This window comes from Molothrus aeneus, chromosome 13, assembly GCF_037042795.1.
Source record: "Molothrus aeneus isolate 106 chromosome 13, BPBGC_Maene_1.0, whole genome shotgun sequence".
Taxonomy (NCBI): Eukaryota; Metazoa; Chordata; class Aves; order Passeriformes; family Icteridae; genus Molothrus; species Molothrus aeneus.
This window is the reverse complement of record NC_089658.1, coordinates 16648415-16672857: the sequence shown is the minus strand read 5'-3', so window position 1 is coordinate 16672857 and position 24443 is coordinate 16648415. Positions and strand designations below refer to the sequence as shown.

The window sequence follows — 24443 nt, the reverse complement described above, 5'->3', positions numbered from 1 at the left end:
CTGTTTGTTTATGTAGTTAAATATTCTGGGTTTTGTTTTGAATATGAAGTGGTTTCAGTTTATCTGTCAAGGATTTATGTCAGTGAGCTGCTGATTAGATGGAAGAATTGACAATCAGGGCTTTTAAATTCTATGCATAAATACTCTGCTGATAGCTGAAAAATCTCCTCGGGTAAGTCTGTTATTCTTTTTGACTTTATTCAACAGGATAATATTTTTCTAATTCAGAATGATGTGAAATTTAAACACATTATGGTTTGGATAGAATCCTGAAATCCTTAAACAATAAAATACAGTTATGAAATTGTATTGCTTCTTACTGATTCATATTCTTTTTTTCCTTTTTGCTTTATGATATTTTTTTCAGTACGAGGTTTAATTGACTTTTATTTCCAGTACTGGTGTGTGAGGACTATCTACTGGTGTGTAGATTAGGTGAGGAGTGTTGGTGTTGTTGTGAAGCAATGGGCTGTAGAGTTTTTGGCATATCTGCAACGAGGACATGAACTGCATTGACTCACTGTGTCACTTAAGAAATACAGAACACATGAAACCTCCTTAACTCCCAGCTTCCAAATGTGGCAGCCAACTAACGACATCTGTCATTAAAAGTGTACTCTTTTTTTAAGGATAAGCTATAAATTATACCTGAAATGCATTAATAGCCAGTATTCCTAATAATACAGCAAAGGCAGAGCAAAATCCTCTGTTCAGTTCCAAATGTGGCAGGTAATGATCTTGCACTCCTAGAACAGGTTCTGTTAGCGTAAGTGTTCATTGTTCAGTCCTACCTGTGACCAGGAAATTTCTTCAGAAGAACAAAAAGCAGATTAAGATCACCTGTGGTTAGAGGTGAACTCTGCAGTTTCCCAGCTCCTTCTGCACAGGATTTCAGTTGGACCTTTGCTAATGAGCTGTGGTTCAGAGGACAAGGTAGGAGACCTTTCCAAGTTCCAGCTGTAGTCAAAAGACTTCCTGGTCCCTCTAAAACTATTGATGTGGAATTACTCTTCTGACACTAATTTATATATTCCATTAGTGTTTTTCTGAAGAGAGATACACACTGGTGTGATAAAGGGGAGAAGCATCTACACCAGAGGCCAGACTGGCTCTTGCTGCAGTTGTGCTCATCTCCTGACTCGTGTTCAAAGGAACATGGCTGAAAATAGCACTGAGTTAGTTTAGGCTTCACAAGAGGAATTGGGATCTGTAACTACACTGCAGAAACAAAGAATTATTAAATAGATGCAGGTGAAAGTGCATTTAGCACAGCTCTTCAGTTAAATGATCTCATTTAGTATTAGGAACAAGAAGTATTAATGAGATACAAGCACACAAGGAAAAATGATTTCTCACAGGAACAAGTCAAACAAGTCAAATTGGAGCCTAAATTACATGATAGCTATCTTCATTAAAAGCTTAAATCTAGCAGAATAAACACCTTATAATATTATAAACAACAGCCTGACTGACTGCTGTGACCCCCCCCCCCACCCCTTGCAAAATTTCAGCTCAAGTTACCAGTCCAGAGTCAGAGGAACAGAGAGATCTCTGAGCCTGCTACATGACCTGGCTTCTGATATTTCCTTCCAAAAGTGTGATTTAAAGGATTTTCTGGAAGTTCTTTGTTTCTGGATTTTATATACTATAAACATGTGGGCAGTCTTCCTGCATACATCAAATTTGACCAATGTGATTTTTTTTTCCTTCAGATGAGTGTTAATAAATTTTCATTAGTTCTTTAAAGCCTGCTGGGATGTGTGTGCATACCTATACAGATGGGTATATACATTTGAAGTATTTTGTCCTAATTTTTTTCCAACAGCTCAGCAGATTTGGAATTGACTCTTAGGGTGGCAGACTGTGCTAATGGGGAAACTCCACCTGGATTTGCTCGCCTACCTGACCTTTTGTTCTGACCGGTGAGCAGCTCAAATTAATTCAGAACCAATTCCTTCAGAGAAAGGCAATACATTTTAACTTAGTCTTTGTTACTTTAAGGACATTTGACTTTAAGGGCAGAAAATGAAAACATTTAACAAGTTATATAATTTTCTTTCCCTGACTTGAGCTTTACACTTTTCTTGTGAAACAAGTTTCATCCAGATGGAAGAGGGAAACAATCTTGCTGTGGTTAATATCTTCTCTTCCTTTACCTGTCCTGTACCTCTGCATTTTAGTTTTCTTCCACAGCAGGAGCACTCTTAGAAGCAAATTTCCGGGTTGTCCCCAGATACTGTGTTTCAGTTTGATGGTGTTTAATTCTTGAAAATTGGTCTAAAGAGGGGTGGATTCCACCACTGAGATTTATTTCTGATCATCTTGATAAGGTGGGTTGTCCAGAAGTGATGAGTAGCTTGTGGTTTGAAATTATCTGCATATTTCAAAGAGAAAATGAGAATGGCAGCTTTTCTGTAAGACTTGGTCTTGGTTGGAAGCATTTTAAATTTATTTTTGATGGGCTGAGTGTTGTGTTCTGTTAGTATATCTGTACAGATATTTTTATGAGAATGTAAATTGCATTGTAAGGGCTTACAGAGCATAACATGGGTGATTAACATCTTTATAACACTAAATAAACATACCTTATTGTGGCATTTTCTGTATGCTGCATGTAATAATTCACAATAACTGTGAGATGCCTTGGAACATTTATCACAAGACATTTGCAACAAATCACGGAGTGAAGCCTGAATAGTAGAAGAAAATGTAACTGGTAGCAGGAAAGATCTGAGAAACTTGAATGGCTGCCATTCCAGCAGGAATCTGCCTGCCTCCCAAACTTTAATATATTTGTTTTGATAAAATTCCTAGAAAAGAGTGAGAAATGCTCTTATTCCATTTTAAAGACAGGGAACTGTGGGACCCAGCTAGTTCAGGGTATGTCAGTGCTGCAGAATGCAGTTCAGAGTAGGATTTCTGACCTTGCTCCAGTATCAGAGTATTTCCACAGTGGAAGTCTTACAAAAGTGACCTCTTTAAGTGTATCAGCAATCTGAAAGAGTGACAGGATTAAGGTAAAGATGACTTTACAGAAAGTGCCACTACTTTATCTTAGATATATATTAACTCAAATTACATCTGTCATATGTAACACCACCTTTATTTAGTTTGTAACTGAGGGATGTCTTTCAGCAATTCAGATAAGGCAGGGGAAAAAGAAGAGCCAAGCTGGATGTTGCTTTATTTTTTCTTCTTTGCTCTGTGTGTAGAATCCTGATGTGCACATTTCATTTAAATAGTTGCACACCAGTGTGGGAACATTTGGCCAGCATAGCCTAGGAAGTAAAAATATAATCCAGGCCTGAGTTGGGAAGAGATCCATGTTTGCCCAGCAAAAGTAGACATTTCATAATCACAATTGCATTATGCTTGGTGCCTAATTCAGTTCAGTCCTGGATTTCAAACACCCTGTGCTGTGGAATCCTGTGCTCCACTGCCTGTCAGCTTCTTGCAACACTCTGTGTTTGTCTGAGTGCAGGTGATGAAAGTACTGAGGTTTAGCAAGCTGGTGCTTACAGGGCAAGCCACCCACCTGAGCATGTGTAAACCCCATTAATGGTGACCTGAAATGCATTTCACCTGGTCTTGCAACTGCACAGTCAAGCACATCAGGTTTTGCAGTTGCAAGGTCACTGCAGCCACACACATCCTGATTCACAGGGTGCAGGTGATGTGTGTTGGCAGTAACTCCATCTCCTGTGATCAGGTGAACTTAACTGAATGTTTTGGAAAGAATAACAAGACTGGGAAGGGAGAGAGAGGGAACATGTGGTCTCACAAATCATGTTTGCATTTGAAGTAGTGTTCCTCAAAGTTGATTATAAAATGAAAATGAGAGTATGGGGAAGCATGGATGGATTTAACTGCAGACCAGATGTTGACTTGAAAAATGATAACAAAAAGCAAAGTACATATGTTTGTGTGAAATCTGGAGAAATGTTTTTCTTCAAGGAAGGCATCCATATAGATAAGGTTGCTTAAGTAATGTGATGTGACAGTTGCTATGTCAACTAGTGTTCCCTTCCACACATTTAAATTATTGAATAGCACAGTAAATGTTCTATAAAAGCAACTCCTTCCAACATGGTTATGCATCTTCCTGTTTTCCTCAAAGCTTTTAAAAACTTTTCTGACCTTTACTATGTGTCTTGTATGTCTGAACTGTGTGCCAAACCTCTTTGCAGCTCTTATTAAAGTCAGCATTTGGCCCAATATGTCCCCTTTGTGTGACTCAGCTCCCTTTGTAGCTGCATGTTTCATGGATGTGTAATGGAGCAGTGGCTGCTGCATTTGAAAGCAGAGGGAAGGATTTGAGGGAACAGATTGAATCCATCACAGAAAGAATATGAAAATCCCATGCAAGTAAGTGCATAATATTTAATGAATTGAGTCTGCTGCTACAAACAGGCATCTGCCCTTGCGTGCAATACTTCTTCCTTGTTAACCCAGCACACAAAGTGTAATGCTTTTTGGCACATGCTTTAATAATTTATTGGAAATATAAGTTAGCTAAGCTAAATCTCCAACCTTAAAACCAGCAGGGAGTGATAGAGGCTGAAGCAAAAGGGGAAATTAACCTGTGTGCATCAGTGACAATCATGTAACCTGAGGCTAAAACAGGTAAATGATGGATCTTGTCCTTAAAGTAATTTCATTTCCTTGTGTGTGAATTTGTTTCTAACTCACAGATGGTTTTGAACTTTCTTATATTTGTCCCTAGCTGGGTAGGTTAGAGCCAGTTGTTGGAGCACTCTTTTAGGACTCAAGACATGTGAACTCTCTGCTGCTCTTTGCAGCATTCTTCCTGTATTCTGTTCTATCTTTCTATATAAAAATGGACATGGTAGGTGCCCTATTTGGAGATACTAAAGATACTGGTGTTCTTGAGCAATCCTGAAATCATGGCCATGTACTTTAGGTGAATGTCACCAGTGTACAGATACTAAGATGTTTTTTGGCTGAAATATTTGCTGTTTGATGTGTTTGTGGTCATAAATGATCAGATTTCTGTGTTTATTCCAAAACCTCATCTAAACCCTTGAAATTTATTCTCTATCCTTTGAAATGACCCCATGTCAAAATTTTTCTTTCTGAACAAGGCTTGGAAGTAATTTCAGTGTCATTGTTGCTGCTTCAAGTCTCTTCCTTGTAAATCTATTGGCAGGCAATGAATTCTGTAGATGAACATGTAGGAGTAGGGTTTAAATACTTGTTCCTGCAAATGTGAAAAATTGAGGAAGGATGGGAAGAAGTGGGGTGCAAGTTTTACATCACACCTACATGAGGACTTGACTTACGTGGGTTGCTGATACACTTTGCCCTGAAGCAAAAGTGTATCTCATTATGTGTGTCTATGTCTGTCTTTTGTTGATAGGAACCTCTCAGTGTGCATTTGAACCTCAGAAAATATCTGTCCATGCAGAGATTTAGGAGTCTGTACTCTAAAGCTACCCATAGATAGAAATTCAATCACAGAGACAACTGAAAAGCTGTTTGATAAAGCTGATATGAGAATTTTCATGTTTGACTTGCATGAGTGCAAAAATGTGCACTCAAATATATGCAAATATGTGTGTGTGGGCAGGGGAAAGTTTGAAAGAAACTTGAAAACTGTAACCTTTATCCAGGTAGCTCCACTGTCCCAAATGCCACTCAAACCTACTCTGCTACTGAACTTAGTATTAAGCAGGAAGTGCTTTATCCATATGGAACACAGGCTGTCACACCAAAATCACATCAATTCCTGAGAAAACTTACCTTCACTTGATGCCTCGTGCAGTACTGAAAATTGGATATCAAGGGATGTGGAGGTGAAATTGAAATACCATTGTTGTTCTTCTGTCTCACAGCAGAACAGGCTGGACTCAGCTGGAGGGAGAAGTAGGTCTGAGGCTGCCTGTGGAAAAATTGAGAACCTACTTTGTATTTTTGGGTAATGTGTTTCCCTGTTTTTGTTTCTGTAGTTTTGGCAGTTTATTTGAGCCAGCGCTGGTGGCCTGTGGAAGATGTTGTGAAGACAGCTGATCCTGCTAGAGATGGGCTCATTTTGGTGAGGATGCTATTTTGAACAGTTGCCTTTACCCTGGAGCTTCCCAGGCAGAGCAATTATATGGAATTGTCTTTGGTCTCCAACAGCTCCTGCTCTGAACCTGTGGGATCTGGGCTCTGTGGCTCACCAAGTGCTTCACGTCTCCAGGACACAGCGACATGCACATTAGCCCTCCCTAAACAATTCTGTGCATGCAGTTTATGATTCATCTGTGGGATTTATTTTCCTTTGGTTTTTAGTTTACCCTCACTGCCTACTAAAGGAATAATCATAAACTGAATCACTACATTAGCAATAATTTCTCACATTAACTGTCTGGTGGGAGGTGTTACTACCCTTTGGAACAATGTCTTATCTAGCTAGTTATGATTTCTTTCCCTTGGATAATGTTTATATTGTATTCATTTTATGAAATGGTTGCTATTTAGTCATTCCTATATCCATAAGTCTTTTTCCAAATAAGTTATCTTGGTAAGATAGAACTACTTTTTCATAATTTGAAGGATTTGGGTAGCCCGGAGTCTGTTTGCAACCAAAAAGTCAGATGCCTGCTGCATATGAGCTTTGTGTAGCCATGAAGTTATTAAGTCAGTTTTGTTTCCTACCCAACTCTCAGTATCTTTGGTCCTTAACGATTCCATTCCTTTATCATCTTTTCCTGTCACACATAGTGTTTAATTATATGCAGAATTAAGTGGGCTTTTTATGGGTAACTGAACTGGAGGGATTTTGAGATACCAGTCTTTGCAAGATAGAACGTGGAGCAGGGACACAGACCTTCAGGCTTTCAAGCATCTCTGTATCAACAGAGAATGAAAATAATGTCTGAAAATAGAAATCTTACCCCCTCTAGCTCATTGCTAAAAGGTAAATTGCCATTACACATGGAAACTCTCATTTCTTTTTCAGCATTCGTGTGAAGCTTGTTGGCAGCAGTTTTTACCTTGAGGATCAATATAATCTTGTTCCTTTATATTCCTTCATCTCCCTGTCCTGTCATTTGTCTCCTAAGAATTCAGCTCAGAATAATTGTTCATGTTACACCTAGATTATAGCTGGTTGGGACAGACCATTCTCTGTTTTGTACAGTGTCTAACTCAGTAAGGTGCTGGCCCATGAAATTCTTCGATGCTGTAGCAACACAGGTAATAGGGGAGAGGTAACCAGGCCCACAGTGTGAATCCAATCTTCATTTCACTTTTGAGTAGGATTAGATTGCCTTGATCCTGGTTCCAAATCTGTGACTGCAATCAAGATACTTCAGCTTCTTTAGAATTCCTCTCTGTGACAAAGCTTTATAAATAGTTACTAAATTATTCTATGCCTGCTGGATAGAGAGTGAAACACTAGGAAAAACTATTTTTGTTATTGTAGCTGAACCAACTCAGGAGGTATTTTCCCCAAATTAAGTGTATGTGTTTCCTGACCTCCTCCTTCCCAGCCTCTTTTGATTTTGAAACCTTTTATGAGACGCAAAATACTATTTTCTGCCTCATTTTTCTTTGGTCTGTTTTTGTTTTTTCTCTCAGGTCCAGACATTTGGAGAGAGGATTGTCCTCTTTGTTCTGAACTGCATTATTTTTGGAATGCTGGAAGGGAGTTCAGCTAATGATGCATTCTTTCTACCTCACTCTGCCACCGAGCGTGCCAAGATACTCTGGAGAAACGGCGAGGCTGCTGCCTTTTACTCGGTCAAGATGAAAGGTAAGGTCATTTTAGAGACAGATTTCCACTGGTTCCTAATAGCTAGAAATGTAATCCTTTTGTTTATCTTTCAGTATAAATAATCCTGGCTCTCATTTACATTTTTATATGAAATCTCCCTCAGAATTAATCTGGGGAGCAAACCTTCCCAGAATTTGGAAGCCATCCTTATTATTTTCATTTAAACAGGATAGTTCCAAACCCCATTCTGATCTGAGGTCCTGGCTTACTCCAATAAAATGTCCTTAATGCAGCCAAGTAGGAGGTTGTACATCTAGGAACAAAGAATGTGGGGCCTATCCACAGGATGGAGAACTGCATCCTGTAAAGAATGATACCTGAAAAAGGAGTGCAGTTCCCAGTGGATAAACAAATTGGGAGTTGGAGGTGGCAAGAAGAGAAAGCATCCTTGGATGTGTAAGGAGCAGTGGCTGGGTTGTGTAGGGGAAAGTGTGTGCACTAGATCAGTCCTGGAATGCTTTGTGCAGTTGTGGTACTCCCAGTTTAAAGGATGATGATTAATTGATTTCATAATTAATTGATTGATTAAGTGGCATAGAAAAGAAAATGTGTTTTAATTCTTTAGGGATACTTTATTAACTTTAGTAAAGGTCTTATTAAACACAGAGTCTGTATTAATGCAGATAATTGCTGTTAACCAGTCTGGAGTGGAAGAGGCTTAATTGGATTAACTCCAGTTATGCAGTTGAGCCTGTGCCCCCATGTGGGAGCTGGTTACCAGCCTGTGCTTAAGATTCATGGGAATCACCTTGATACCAGAAGTTTAAACACAGAGAAGGTGGGATCTTTGGAAGTAAAGTATTGTCCAAGTCAGGACTCAATAGCCATCCATCCAAAATGGGAGGAAAAAGCCCAGCTTGAGAGATGGGTTGTTTTGGATTACAGAGGGCATTCTGAAGGTGCCTTCTCTGCTGCAATCCCAAAGGCCAACAACAAGAGATGTTCTGCTCCTTGGGATGGAAAAATCCTGATACACATGGAGGTGTAGCTTGTACAGCACCGTGCTGGTGCTGCTGCACCATCAGTGAGGAATCAGGACTCAGCCTCTGATCAAGGAGCCTTGTCTGTGTCTCTGATTATGCTGATGAACTGGTTGTAATGCCAAACACAAGTGCATTTTCCTTTAAGTCCATAAATATTCCTGAGCAAAGCTTTTGGAAAGAAACACTTGTAGGGGCTGTAATGATTCATGCTCCAGTGAAATGAATGTGCACAGTAGTCTGTTATGGGTGGAGTATTAGCCAAGTTGAAACTGTTTCTGAGTAAGTTGAGAGTCACAGTTTGGTTTTAAACCAGGTCCACATAAAATACAAATCCTTCAAGTCCAGCTTTGTCAGCATCTGCCTTTTCTTGCCAGTGTTTTTTTTCTCTGGGCAGCTATATTTGTTAGTTTTTGGCCTGTGTCACAAATTACTGCAGTGTTTTGCCAAAGCCTTTTCGGGAAGCTTGAAGCTGATTGTTTTTGCTGCTTTTTGCTATTTGATGTACGTATTTAGAAAATAATTCCTCTTTCTGAAGTTCTGTGATTTCAATTTCATACCAGCCATGCTGTGGCTGATTCTATTCTCTCTACTTTTTAGAACAGCCCTGGATTTATTAGGCCCAAAACAGACTAAGATAAATATCTTCACTCAGAAGCTGTATTTCACAAGGCTGTTTGACATATTTTCATAATTAATTTTTTAAAATCATAATATAAGTTCTTTTTACTTTTGCTGTCCCGGTCAGAACATTTAGTAGAGGCAGCTTAACTACAGGACTTTATATTGTGTTGGACCTCTGTCCTAGGAAAAAATTATTTTCCTTTGTGCCCACTCTGTGATTCTGATTCCCTCTATTTCCATGCTCTGCAATTACCTGACCATTCTTTCCAGTTTGATTTTCTTCACTGGATAATTGAAATTCTCATATTGATGTTGTATTCAACTGTATTTCTCATCTGTGAATTTTTCATTATCTACAGCATGACAAAAAACATGCTTCAGTGGAGGCAAATAAGCCAGAAAAGGTCTGTGGAGCATGGCTCTTTCAAACATAAGTCTTCTGGGTGAATCACAGAAGTGGTGACCAAGGAACAGTGAGTCTGTTCTATCTTTGCTACAGATTTAATGTGTCGTTATGCAAACTAAATTTTCAATGGACTTCAGTGATTCCAATTAACTATCTTGGCAATACTGTAATGTCATTTCCATTTGCCAGTTCCTAGGTGGCCTGTACAAAGTGAACTCGGTAATTTTGGTTCAGTTCCATGCTTCCATCCATCTTATGATCATCCTTAGCTGGATCTCTTTTAATAGTCCAGCTAAGGAGGCACAGATGGTCTTGAGCACCCACCTTGCTCAGAGATGCAGTAACTGCTGCAAGTCAAGGTTTTGAGACAATTTGGCCACTTCTGGCACTGGCCACCCTGCACCTGTTGTATAGATAAACAGAAGTCTCATTCTTCAAGGCTATCACTTTTCGTGAGCATTAGACACCTTTATTAAAGCAAAATTTATTCATGACTGCACAGATCATCAACTTGGCCTCTCTGGAATGTGCCTATTCCTGTCCAATGACAGGCATGCAGCATTTACCACTGGGTATACTAAAGATTGATGAGATGTACTAAGCCACTAATGAGGCTGATAAGACACTTTGTCACGTGCCAAGATAAATGCCTCCAATTTTATCTATGTCAGCGGCTTCCATATCAGACAGCTGAGCAGTTAGACCTCACTAAATGGAGCTACTTAAAGGTACAATAGGAAATAGTTCCCTCTTCCTGTACCTTCCTCTGCAGGCAGCAACCTGAAAATGAAATATGAAAATGAAATATTTTGCAGAAAGCCTTCATCTAGATACTTGGGGTTTGGGATCTGTTTTATGTTGTTTAAAGTATTTATTTCATGCTCTGTGTGAGAACCTCAGAAAGAATGTGTTCTGTTAAGTGATGTAGGATTAATTGCCACGGTTACTGACACTTGTTTCTTGTGCAGTGAGACCATGTAATTTTCTGAGAGTTTTTCCTTTCTTATTTACTGAGGACTAGTAATTACTGAAAATGGACTTTACCACCTTCACATAAACGCCAGGAGAATGTAGAAGATTCATGATGCAAATAAATCAACAAGAAAGTTGGAGGATGCAGTGAGCCAGGAGTGTCTTAGTGCTTTTAAGAACAAACCAGAACAAAATCCCTTTTTTATAGACTTTTTTTTTCCCCCTCCTGTTATGTATTACTGTCTCTGTAACACACATGAGCTGCCCAGCTGCAGACCAAGCTGTCTGCGGTATGAAAAACAAAAGAGTCAGATTGTCAAAGCTTGTCCCTTCCCTCCTGACAAATCTTAGTAGTAAAAGTCTGGAGTGATGTGAGTCAAACCAGCCTTAACCAAACAGAGTCCTCTGAGAAGGCAGTAAAACATGAAGGTGTATCAGGAGTAAGTGCATCGTTGGCTTCTCATTCTTTCTTTAGAAATGCTCCACAAGTCACAGTTTGGGAACACCTGACTGCAAAAACTCTTAAGCAGACATGGATTAGGCAAAAAAGCATCCCTGGCCCTACCTCTGCTTTTTTCCTACACCAGAGCCTTAGAGATGGTCCTTGGAAGTGGCTTCCTGAGCTCAAATTCATTTCACACCTTTCTTCATACAAGCCTTTGGAAATGCCTTTTGATATTGGTGGCCCAGGTGCTATCCTGTAGAAAGAGATCCTTAAAAAGATAACAGGATTTTATTTTTTCATCAATTACATCAATTTCTTTCAGAAAAAAAAAATCGGCGTTTAATTTAACCTGACAGACAATTAGCTGAAATCTTGTTGAATAATTGCTTTTGTCTCCCTCTGTTTGCTAGCAATAATATTTTTAATGTGCATTTCTGAGGCGGATTGAAGGTTCTGGCTGTAATGAAAATGAAATGGCTACATACCAGTCCAGACATGAATTCATTTAATTTTATTGAAGCCAAAACCTTTGTTCCCCTTCTCACATACAAACTCACACAATGGGTTGACCTTGGGTTCTGCTCTGCAGAAATATTCCCCACCCTTTACACAAGTGCTCTGGCCTGTCCAAACATGTGTGTGCCAAGCCAAGTTGTTCAGCAGGGAAATAGTCAGTGTGCACAACCTTGTTTTGTTTGGGTCTGTTGGATGTGGGGACCGGATTGTTTTTTTTTCTGGTTTGTGGCTCTTTGGGAATGCTAATGGCTGTCTGCTTTCCTGCCCTTGTAATATCTGTTTGCCGTTTTGCTGGCTCCTAAGTTGGTCATTTGGCACTCGTGACCTAACCAAGCAGATCAAAGGCTTTCAAAGGGCAGGCTGCATGAATGCTTCCCTCTCCATCACCAATGCCCTTATTTTCCCTGTCTCCTCCTTCACCTCAAAACTTTGTGTGTTCCAAACAAACCTTTCAACCAAATGCGTGAGAGCCCAGTGGCCACCTCCGGGCCACCATTAGCTTACGGTAACCTTGTGCTATTTGATGGGAAACAGGGACAAAGTGGCCTTTGTTCCAAAGGTTGGTTTGTTTGTTTATTTTATTTCAAATGCCTGTGGGCTGTGACTCTCCTAGTGTGTTTCCCAGGGACAAGGTGAAGAATGGCTTCATGGTTTCTTTATTTACAATGCCTTTAGACATGACAAGTTTTTGTCATCTTCTCAACACAAAATTAGGAGCTCAGACATAAATCACTCAGCTCCTGGGATTGCTGCACAGCACTCTCATCAGGATTTATAGGAGACAGACTATATGAGATAATAATATACTTAAAAGAACACTTGCAACATGCAGGGATTCTTAAAGACTTAATGAGAAAAATTTTGTCCCTTAGAACGTATGGTGCAATTCTGCTGGAATTTGACATCTCTGTTGGGTTGGCAGCTAACAATGGGACCGGGGATATACTCAATTTTTTGGCTCATGACAAAAAGAGTAACTACCCATCATGTGTTACAAATATTGAAAGGTTATAAACACCACCACAACCCATTCTCTTCCAACAATGTGCTGAAACATGTGTTTGAAGTTAAGCATGCACTTTGGTTAAGCAGGAGCGAACCAAGCTTGATCAAGATGTGAATGGATGGTTTTGTAGCTACATACTCCTGTTGTATGGCTCAGTCTGTGAGATGTGGATTCTTGCTAAATGGTGAGCTTGACAAAGCAGGGTCTAGAATTAAAAATAGTCATGTATGCTGTGCTGAATTGGCATCCTAGAAAAGAGAGTAGTAAAAGTCAGGCCTGTCCAGTATTGGTGAAAGGTGCTGGACACCAACCAAAGGAGCAGAAATAGACCCCAGTTTAAGACAGTTGTGGGAATGTGGAAAAAAAAAAAGGATCTGTTAAATAGAAGTCTTTTATTGGAATTTAGGAACATGCATTCAACAGGACATTGATAAAACTGTGAAATAGGTCTTAGTGAAGGGATGAAAGCTTCATGTCTCAAAACACTGAAAACTTGACTGAGTCAGGTCCGCTAGGAACTAGTAAGAAAGATGTAGAAAGAAGTATGAAAATGTAACAATTTTCTGTTACAAAGGCCTGGATATCCATTTGTATTTAACCTGCCACGTGCTCAAAAGCAGCATAAAATCTTCATAAATATTTTCTAGAAATTAAAATAAATCTGTGAGGTTTTTCAATGGGGATGTATAGAAAAAACATCTGTCTATATGTAGATGGTTGGGGAACTGATGTTGGTTATTCATTTCAGAACTGAGTGCTTATGCAGTAAAGTAGTTTGAAGTTCTATTTTTAGGGTATTCTGCATGCAGCAATAGGACCCTAGGTTGGTTAGGGTGAACATCAAAATTTTGGAGGCTGAATGTCTGTTCCTAATCAATTCTCTTGACTCCAGTTTGAGTTTGTGATTTGTGATTGCAAAATAAATCCCTTGATTCTGTGTTTTGGGGTTATTTGGACAATTTTCACTGAGAACAAGTTTTAATAGTTTGGAGGCTTATGCTTGAGTCTGTATTTTGTCCACATGTAAAGCATTATGTCATGACCCCATGATTTCAGTTAACTGACTTAATGTGTTTGTTAGCAAGGACTGTCCTTGAGTGAAACCCCTGGTTTAACACTGATGGTGGTAGTTCAAGTGATGGAATAGAAGCACCTACATGTGTGATAAATTATCACTCAGTAGAAGTGGAGTGACTTATAAAGGAGCTCTTACAGTGCTTTCTTAAAATGCACCACTCAGTTGTTTTTTTAGAAGAATATACTAACATTGCATTCAGAATATTAATATCTCTGGTTTTAGATCATTTAAATCTTTGCAGTGAGCTTTCCTATATACATTGCCTGTGTACCAAGATAATGTGATGAAGAATCAGTCTAGAAAAGACTTTGGTGAGACCTGTCAGCCAGGTCCTCTGGGAAGGAAGGTCCTCTCCATTTCATGGAAAAATCATCCTCCTGGAAAGTGTTTTACTGTCTGTGCAAGTACATTCCAGCTGGGATCATAATCACAGCCTGTGGAAAGGTACCAGGGCAGTGTGTGTGGCTGAAATCACACAGCAGTTAGTGCACCAATACCAATTTTGTTTGTAAATGGATGTATTTTTCCCTCTCTGTTCTCAGGGAGCCTGTGTGGTGGTACAACCAGTCAGTGTTACCTGCTTCCAGTTTTGGATACTGTATTTGTCCAGAGAAAGTACAGAAGAGGTGGCCTAGGGATGAAAATGTTGCATGATTTCTGTCAGTCTTTCCTGGCTGAGGATGCCTTGGGGATCAGCTGCCCTATTTCTGCTGCCATGTATCAAGGTAAATCCTTTGATGTGGACACGTTAGGTAAGGGTCATGTATAATGTATAATTTTCAATATGGTCTTGGGAAGATTGTCCTCACTGTGTAAGAGTTCAGTGCCCTTGTCTGAACTGAACTGTTGTTTGCCTGCAAATGGTTCCTTTTCTGGAGCCATCTGGAATTTCCTGTGGAAAGGTAGGCCAATATTTATGTAAGACAACAAGAAGCACAAAACTCACGGTGCCTTTTTGACAGTCTGTGTTCCTAGAACTGCTTGCTCTCTCTCAGAACTATGTCATTGCCCTAGACAGGGACTTACACTTTTTATTTGACACCACAGGAAAAAGACTCATAAGATCTTGTCAAGCCCACACTGTGCACATAATGCTCTGGTAGATCTTGCATTTTTAAGAAATTACATTTAATAAGCCAAATACCCAGGCTCTACTCAGTCATACAGTTACATCAGTACTTGTTTTGTATCAACTGTCTTTGAACATTTGTCACTTCTAAAAAATCACAAAGTAGTCATATATCTTCTCTGTCGTCAGGTCAAAACTCTGGTTTTGCTAGTAAAATTCACAGAAAAAAATCCGTGCTCATGTTATTTATAAAAGTGTCTTCTTTAGAAAAGTACTTTTTTCTGAGATTGCTCTCTATGTGGTGCAGTCTTCACCATCATTTTTGGGGAGATATTTTGATTGACTTACAGCTTTCCAGTTATTTTCTAATAAGTGTCAACAAAATTTTGGCCCCATCTGTTCTTTCTCTTGGTTATTATCTGCCCTTGAATGTATTCAAAAGCACGTGAGCAGGTACTGCTACTGATTTCAGGAAGGAATAGTATTGACAGCATTCCTTCTCTTTTCCCAATAATATCCATTTTTCCTTTGTCAGACCTCAGGGCTTTAGAAAGCCTGGAAAAAAAAGCTGCATTTCTTATGTGTTAACACTAGCAATATATTGGAAGACTGCTTTTGTCTCAATTAAGTTTAGAGCTAATAGTGAATAAATTTGACTTGCATCATGTTTTAATTAGGTTTACTTTTATAAAAATACCAAATACTGTTAGTTAAATTTTGAGCGTACTGAAGTCACTGTCTGTTTTTAATTTCCTTGGAACCACATTTTCATGCTTTGACAAATGAATGCAACATTTAAATCTCTGCACTGAAATCTCTGAAGCTGTGGACAGTTTATTTAACATGGAAATGGTATTTAAGCTGCTGTAGAGGCCTAGAAGGAAGGAAAAAAGCTGTGTAATAGATACCTGGATTCTAGTATATATGTTAGTTTTAGTAGCTTTTATTGGAATGATTAATTTAATCTGGATATCCTTGGATAAAATTAATGTCTTCGATCTGCTCATTAGTGTCAGGCAAATGTTTACATACCAGAATTAGGGTTTTTGTTTCGACATCCCATTGTTAAACTCGACTGAATGTTGAAGATAAATGACCCATTCTGTAGTATGATGAACTACAATGGACAGAGAATGACAGTAATTTCGTTGTTTACAGATCACTATCTTAGAGCAGTTGATGCAACTGATAAGATGGTGGTTAAGGGAAGTTGAAAAATGCCCTTTAAATGTTTTGAACTGTTTGTTCTGTAGTGTGGGCCTCCTCTTGATGCTGCACACATCCTAAGGATACTACTAAATAGAACATACTTCAGTTTGATGACATAAGCAGACCTAAATTTTTGGATGGTCAGTTTGTACTGACAGTGGTAGGAATCTATGGCAATAAGGTTTTTAAAGGTAATTGTACATCTGTCACCTGTATCCTGTAATTTTTCCGTTGGTTCTTCCCATTTCTTCTTTTTCCACTTCCAAAGAAATAAATGAACCTAACAGTGGGGTGTAGGGTAGGTGTAGTGAAAAGGAGGGTGACTTTGGCCCAAAACCAAACTGAAGCAGAGCTTTTCTTTATAAACAGAAATTGAAGCATTGTAGCATTCTGAATGGCCAAAGCTGGAAGATAGAGGAGCCCCTTTCCTTTCAGAGTAGTGGGGGTAAAAAACCCCACACTGCTGTGAAACCCACTGATTGTCTGGACCTTGTTCTGTGCTGCAGTGCCAGTAGAAGGTTCTTAGCAAATAATTTCAAGTCTTTTATTTCTGCACTCACAAGGAAATAATCTAGATTGAAGCAGATGGCAGGATGCACTCATGAGGGTTGAGGCTATTTCACATAGACTTTACCTAAAAGGCCCAGCTAAAACAAAGAGGAGGAAGATGAGAAGGGAGAAGAAAGATCTCTAAAGGAACTAATGAAAGTAGGTCTGAGAGAATTTCTGGGATAGAACATGCTCCCTCACCCAATGTACTTTTCACTCATTCATACTTTTACCCCTTGGTTTCTCCTTTCAGTATGCCAGAAATTCCTGCAGGCTCATCCTGAGGAGCAGAAGCGGCTGTGGGAAGTGGAAGCACCAGGAGATTGGAGCCAGCGACTGAATATCTGGTTAAAAATTCAGATGGAGTCATCCTCTTCAGGAAGTGAGTTAAAACAAGCAGTGTGAACTTGTATGTGTTATAGTTCTATAAAGATAAGAAATGTAACCAAGGCTTAGGTAGTGATCATGGAGAGGTGATGTCTCTGTTTGCACATGGAGGAACTACTGAGTGTGCAGGCCAGTTTCCTCATCTTTTCACAGTAAACAGGACAATTCTTAGAAATTATGAGGTAATGAAATGGAACCACAGAGCATCTGAGAGATCCTGAACAAAGCACAGCCTTGGCATAAAGTGGCTGGAACTCCTGTTGCAGTGCACTTAGAGCAGGGTAGAAGTTAGCCCAAAAAAATCCCTGTTGCACAACACATTGTCTGGGTTATAGACAGGGGTTTGTTTCTCTGAAATTGTTATAAAGAAAAAATTTGTATGGCCAGTGGGCAGTGTGTTTAATTACCTTCAGTTGCTGCCAATACCATTCTTGGATGGAAACACAAAGGTTTTCATTATGGGTTTTGGAAGATTCCAAGTACTCTCCTACAGGGTAAATCCTTTTTGCTGGGAGCATTTTCTGCCTGCTTCACAAAAGATAGCAACAGAATGGGGAAACCTTTTGACAGTTCATATGGGAATCTTGTTGATGTAATCTGTTCAGGTGGCTGGAGGACCCAGGCAGGCCACTCTGCTGCATGCCCACAAGCTGTGATAAGCTCTGGGTTCCAAAATAAGGGCACACATTGTCTCTTTCTGGAAGTGCAGCAAATTTCTCCCATGCCTTCCCACATCCATCCTGCTCTGTTTTGGCTCAGGAACCTTCTGTTGAGACACCACGTTTCATCTTGTCTGCAGCACCCACAGGAGAGTTAAGTCAGACTTTAGCCCTAGGCTGGGTTCCTCTGAAGCCATTATATCTGTGTTCCTTGTGCTTTAAACCAGCAAAACCTTTAATCTTGCTAAGTGAAGTTTATTAATGGCAACTGAACAGAACTACAATCAGATCAAAACTCAGCAGATCCTGGGGGAGAAGATGCTTTCTTTTTTCTTTATTTTTTTTGCCATCTTCTAGAAAACCAAATAGATGAATGACCCAAAGAATGGGGAAATATCATTCCACCAGAATTGTCAGTAAAAAATACACATGAGGCTGGGGAACTGCCTTGATTGCAGCTTTCCACTACCTAAAGAGGGACAGTAAGAAAGGTGGGGATAAAGATTTTAGCTGGACCTGTTGCAACAGGACATGGGATAATGATTTTAAACTAAAAGAGAATAGATTTAGGCTAGATATAAGGAAATAAATTTTTACTATGAGGGTGTTGAGGCCCTGGTACAGGGTGCCCAGAGAAGCTGTGGCAGCCCCAACCCTGGAAATGTCCAAGGTCAGGTTGGATGGGGCTTGGAGCAACGTGGTCTTGTAGAAGATGTCCCTGCTTGTTGCTGGGGATTGGATTAGATGACCTTTAAAAGTCTTTTCCAATCCAAACTATTCTATGATGCCATGATTCTATCTTTAGGGGTGTCTCTTGGGAATAAGGTCTTCATTCCTACTTTCTCTGTTATGCAGAAAGCAAAACACAATGTAATTCAATATTGTCAGCTCCAATCAGGATCTATGGCAACAACTGTGAAAATAGACAAGTCTTATTCTGCTCTGATTTCTTAGATTCCTGTTGACATTTGCAATGCTGTGCAATGCTGTGTTTTGGAACAAAATTACTGAGAAGAAAAATTGAATATTTTGCTCATATTATGGGGTTTTTTCCCCACACCAGTACTCAGGATTGAATACCATTAATGTTCTTGTAGGAATTCTACAGTCATACATATTCCAAAACAGGTTTCTGTAATCTTGAGGTCAGAATATTCAATTTTGCAAGGTGGTGTGGCTGCATCTAGTGGCAGTTCATATAAACTGCAGCCCTCTGCTGCAGCTGATACTTCAGTTTGGATGTGCACAGATACATAGGCATGTACACGCACACGCACATTTCTGTCTGCACATATATCTATATTTTTAGCATGTTGTCACACATAGCTGCAGTCATTCATTCTGAATTAATTCTTATTGTTTGAAAAATGTAGGAGATTTAGTTTCATCAAATAGTCTCAGCAACAGGAACATAATGACATTTCTCTTCTGGGGCTGATTGGAGGAACAGAAATCATTTCACATGGTTTGGTCGTGGTTGCTAAATCTACCAGGCAGTGAACAGAGCTGTTTGGAAGTAGTTTAGTAATATGCATAAAGCATGTAAATGCGAAGCTAATGCAGAACCAAGCAGGCTGAGAAGAATTAAAATAAATTTCAAGTGATTGCATATAATTCTTTATCAGAATTGGTCAGAGTGCCTGTATTTTCTGGAGAAAGGGATATGGGTTTTCTACATGTAAGAGGAGAACAGATTATCTATTTAGCAGCACTTTCAAGACCCACAGACAGTTTGTTTCTAGTATAGTTGTTCACGTTAGGTTTTTGTGGTAGTGTCATGGGGCCATCTGATTTGGTTAATTAACAGAAACAAGGCAAGAGGGATCGTAGGTGAGAGTCAGGTGACTTTTTCTGGTGGTTTTTTAAATGGAAATAGCTGTGCAAATATAATAATATTTTTTCCTTTTTAATCTCTTTCTATGGCAAAATATTCCCCCAGTTTCTCCAGAAGCTGAAGCGGGCTCTTGTATGGAGAAGACTCCAACTCCTAAACCCAGACAATTAGACCAGATGAATAAGGTACAGTAACTAATACGCCGTCTTATAACCTTGTTTTCCATTGGTGCCTTTCTCCCTTTCTAAACAGTAATGTACCTATGACAGTAAAATGAAACAAAGGAAAACACCTTACAATCAAGAACAGTAATAATGTAGAATCATCACTGACTCTTCTGTCTTGTCTGTGGAAGATAAAACAACAGAGATTGTAACAAGCAATACAATCTTTGACAAAACCAAGGATGAACACACTGTATCTTCTTTATCCACAAACAGGTGTTTGTCATTGTTTCATCACAGCTGTTTTATTGGAGTTGTTTTATCTCTTAAAAGAAAACAACTATGTATCTTACAACATAGAAAAGTAGTATTTAACTGTCTTAGATTGCACTGCAAGATGTAACCAGGTGTATTCTATCAACATCTGTTAAAACCAGATGGGGCAGTTTTTCTTTATCTCTTCCATGACCCATCCTCCTTTCAGGACATATCTTCTGTTAATGGCCCCTTAATGTTAGCTTTCCTGCATGACTGATAAGATTACATCATCCCACTGGGAGATGCTCTGCCCAGGGGGAGGAGCCAAGCATTCCCACCTGGATATAATCTGAGCCCTGGAGTACCACAGGCAGCCTTTTTCCACTGGATTCCCAGAGGAAGACTGGACACTTCTATGCCACCACTGGATCTTCAGAGGGAACCTCCATCCTTCTACAGGATCAGTGCTACAACAGAACCACACCTGTCACTCCAGGAGAGCTGCAGCCGCCATTTATTTGGACTGCTGCCAACACCCTGACCCACAGGGTGTCAGGTTGTATTCTGACTTTGTCTGCTTGAGCAGTAAATTTTTTTTTTTTGTGAGCGAATTATTTCTAAACTTTAAAGAACTGCTGCAGTTAAGGTTATAGGATCTAGTTAAGAACTCAAAATTAATTGCTGCAAATAATCTTGGGAGAAGAGGAGAGCTATGGGCCAGGGCAGCAAGATGGCATCTATGGAGCCTGGGAAGCAGCACATCCCCAAAGTGGCAAAGGTGAAAAACAAGGCACCTGCTGAAGTTCAGATCACAGCAGAGCAGCTTCTGAGAGAGGCAAAGGAGAGGGAGCTGGAGCTTCTCCCACCACCTCTGCAGCAGATGTTGAAAAGCTAAATGACTATCAACTCTGGAAGAGGAAGACTTTTGAAGATAACATAAGAACCGACTGTTATCAGTAACTGGATAAAGTATGCACAATGGGAGGAAAGCCTGAAGGAAATCCAGAGAGCCCATTCCATTTATGAGCATGCCCTGGGTGACAGGAATGTCACCCTCTGGCTGAAATATGCTGAGATGGAGATGAAGAACCACCAGGTAAACCATGCCAGAAACATCTGGGACCAGGCCATCACCATCCTGCCCAGGGTGAACCAGTTCTGGTACAAGTACACGTACATGGAGGAGATGCTGGGGAACATTGCTGGGTCACACCAGGTGTTTGAACAGTGGATGGAGTGGCAGCCAGAGGAGCAAGCCTGGCATTCCTACATGGACTTCAAGCTCAGATACAAAGAGGTGGACAGAGCACGAAGCATTTATGAGAGATTCATCCTTGTTCACCCCAGTGTGAAGAACTGGATCAAGTATGCCTGCTTCGAGGAGAAGCACAGCTTCTTAGCCCACACCAGGAAGGTGTATGAGAGGGCAGTGGAGTTCTTTGGGGAGGAGCACATGGATGAGCACTTGTACGTGGCATTTGCCAAGTTTGAGGAGAAGCAGAAAGAATTTGAAAGAGTGAGGGTTATCTACAAGTATGCCTTGGATAGAATTCCAAAGCAGGATGCCCGGGATCTCCTCAAGAATTACACCATCTTTGAGAAGAAGTTTGGAGACAGGAGGGGAATTGAGGATGTCGTTGTCAGCAAGAAGAGATTCCAGTATGAGGAGGAGGTGAAGGCAAGCCCTCACAACTATGATGCGTGGTTGGACTACCTGCGGCTGGTGGAGAGCAGCATGGATGCCGAGACCGTTTGTCTTTTGTTTGTTTTTGTTTTACTAAAAACCACAAAAAAAACCCCCAAACCCAAAACCAAAAAAAAACCAGAACAGCAGTGGCCAGGCTGTGCCAGGGCTTGAGTCCTGCATTTTGGCCACAATAACCCTGCAATGCTATAGGCTGGGGATGGTGTGGCTGGACAGTGCCCAGGCAGAAAGGGACCTGGGGGTACTGGTCCACAGCTGACTGAACACGAGCCAGCCGTGTGCCCTGGTGGCCAAGAAGGCCAATGGCTCCTGGCCTGGATCAGGAATGGTGTGGCCAGCAGGAGCAGGGAGGTCATTCTGCCCCTGTACTTGGCACTGGTGAGGGCATACTTTGAGTCTTTTGTCCAGTTCTGGGCCCCTCAGTTTGGGAAGGACATTGAGACACTCTAGCACGTCCAGAAGAGTCAGCAAGGCTGGAGAGAGGCTGGGAAAACCAGCCCTGTGAGGAACCACTGAGGGAGCTGGGGGTGCTCAGCCTGGAGAAAAGGAGACTCAGGGGTGCCCTTATCACTCTCTACAACTCCCTGAGAAGTGGCTGTGGTCAGGTGGGGTTGGTCTCTTTCTCCAAACATCAACTGACAGAGCCAGAGCACACAGGTTCAAGCTGCACCAAGGGAAATACAGGTTGGATATTTGGAAAAAGTTTTTCACAGAAAGAGTGATAAAGTTCTGGAATGGCCTGCATGGGGAAGTGTGGAGTCACCATCCCTGGATATGTTTAAAAAATAGCTGGATGGATGTGGCACTCTGTTGCAGCTTGAATTGCTGCTAGCAAAGTCCAGGGTAAAGAAGCCAAAAAAGGCTTTTGCATAATATGCATAGATGTTTAATTCAGCCCTGTGGTGAGATCTTCTCCTCGCCAACACACACTGCCCCCAAGGTCCCTCTCTCTCCCCCGGGGGCCTCCTGGCTGACCTTGGTCTCCAGGCAGTATCAAGGTGAGGCTCAGTCAGGGAAAAGGGAGGGAGAGCCTCAGGAGCTCTATGTTCAGGCATAGGAACAGGGGAAGGAGCCAATGGGGTGTAACTGAGGAGAAGCTCCTCCAGGGCCTCCACAGCACTCACTGCCATGGTTTAGTTGAGGTGTGGGGGCTTGGTTGGCCTTGATGATCTTGAAGGTCTCTTCCAACCTAGCGAGTCTGTGAATTCTGTGTGTGCATATGGAATAACTTTCTGAACTCCACTTGTGATCTTTTCTGTGCAGGAGCTTGAGTGTGATTTCAGATTCAATAGGCCTAACTCTTTATTGTCCTAATTATTTTATCTCACTGCTGAGCTGCAAATCTGGCCATGTTTAACTTTTTTTTAGCACTTAGGCCTAAAACAGGCTGTGAGGTTTAAATGAAGCCTAAGTCATGCATCTAAGAAAACAAATCACGGGAATGAAGCTTTTTCAAGTAATAAAGAAAACGGCGAGATGAGTGGAAGCAAAACAGAGAGCTGCAGGGGTTGTTTCCCCAGCACATTTTGGTTGCCACATAATTAAATCAGTTTGTTTCCTTGAGCCCTGAGTGTCCCAGGGGAGCTGTGATGGCTCCAGCCCCTGTGGTGCACGCTCTTGTTGTGTGCTGTGGCCATGGCTCCAGAGCCCACCCAGCCAGATCAAGGCTCCCTGTGCTCCCAGTTTTCCTTATGCTGGCACTTTGGGAAGGCAGGCAGAGCAGCAGGAATGAAGCTGTTCTAGACTAAAAATGCAGCTGAGTTTCTTGCCTTGCACGTTTATGGCAACCATGGCCGACAGAAGTGTTTGATGTTAGGACCAAGTCACTGTTTATTTTGTTTGTTTATAATTTGCTGATCATTCTGTCTTGGCTCTAATTTCAGGGTGTTGACTGCTTTCCTGGAGTTGGGCAAGTGGCAGGAGATGCCATGGAGAAAGAAGATGACACAACAGCAGCAGAGACTCTCAACTCTCAAGGTCCTGAAGAGGAGAACTTGGAACAAAGTGCGGGTGATGCTCAGCAACATAAAGGACTCAGGAAAAGAGAAGGTCCTGGGGACTTAGATGGAGAAAAGGCCACCAAACAGTTTAAAACTACACCATAATTGCAATTTCAGAAATCAGCAAAATTCAGGATGATCTTAAAAGTTGTAATTGACTGTTCTTAATTTGTAACAGTGGAGAAATTTCTCCAGGTATGATGAAATTTTTTTGCAGTACATTTTCTTCATTTTATGTTTTGTTTTAAATAAAGCTGTTGTTTACTAAGTGTGCTTTTCTTTTTCTTCTCACCAAGTAATTAAGTAGTAGCTGAGCCTGGTTATTTCCCTGCTCTGAAAAGATTTTATTGGATTGCATGAGGTGTCCAAAGGGGAATAATTGGAGGGCTTGTAGGTACTGATGTAAGAAGATATTTCTATGGAAACCACATCCTGCATTATGGAAGAGAGATACCACAACACACGTTGGTATCAGAATGACAGTTGTAACCTTCCTTTCAGAGTGAACAATTGATCTTGAATTGCTTTCATTTGAGCTTTTCTAGCAGAAAAATCTGCCTTAAACCCTGTGGTGGACAGGATGGCACACAAAGGCCATTCATGCAGAAAAAGTTTGGTGCAGAGAAGAAGAGTGAACAAGCTACAGGCATTAAACTGCCTTTCAGTTCAGGCACTGTGATAATTCTGTGTGCAAGCTCAGTGTGTAAAACTTCATGTAGATTCTATATTGCATGTTTTATTTCCTGTAGGCTCTTTCCTTATGTTTTGCATTCAATTAACTTGGAAATATAACATCACTAGATTA

General features: G+C 40.6%; 2 protein-coding genes across 3 annotated transcripts in view; both read left to right on the top strand.

The window, feature by feature from the left end:
* LOC136562105 (protein FAM169B-like) overlaps positions 1-23906 on the top strand; it is a 38795-nt gene extending 14889 nt beyond the window's left edge. The window contains exons 4-9 of one of the 2 annotated variants that reach the window (XM_066558742.1): positions 5967-6052; positions 7582-7756; positions 14347-14529; positions 16885-17013; positions 19626-19696; positions 23522-23906. In XM_066558742.1, coding sequence (XP_066414839.1) covers positions 5967-6052; positions 7582-7756; positions 14347-14529; positions 16885-17013; positions 19626-19696; positions 23522-23743 — 866 coding nt within the window. In that variant the 3' untranslated portion in view covers positions 23744-23906. Of the gene's footprint in view, positions 1-5966; positions 6053-7581; positions 7757-14346; positions 14530-16884; positions 17014-19616; positions 19697-23521 lie in introns of both variants that reach the window. The other variant, XM_066558741.1, reaches the window with a different exon arrangement.
* LOC136562003 (crooked neck-like protein 1) lies at positions 20664-22088 on the top strand. The gene is given in 4 exon segments (XM_066558581.1): positions 20664-20808; positions 20811-20877; positions 20879-21683; positions 21831-22088. Coding segments are annotated over 4 exon segments (1275 nt in total).
* Positions 23907-24443: the final 537 nt, after the last annotated feature.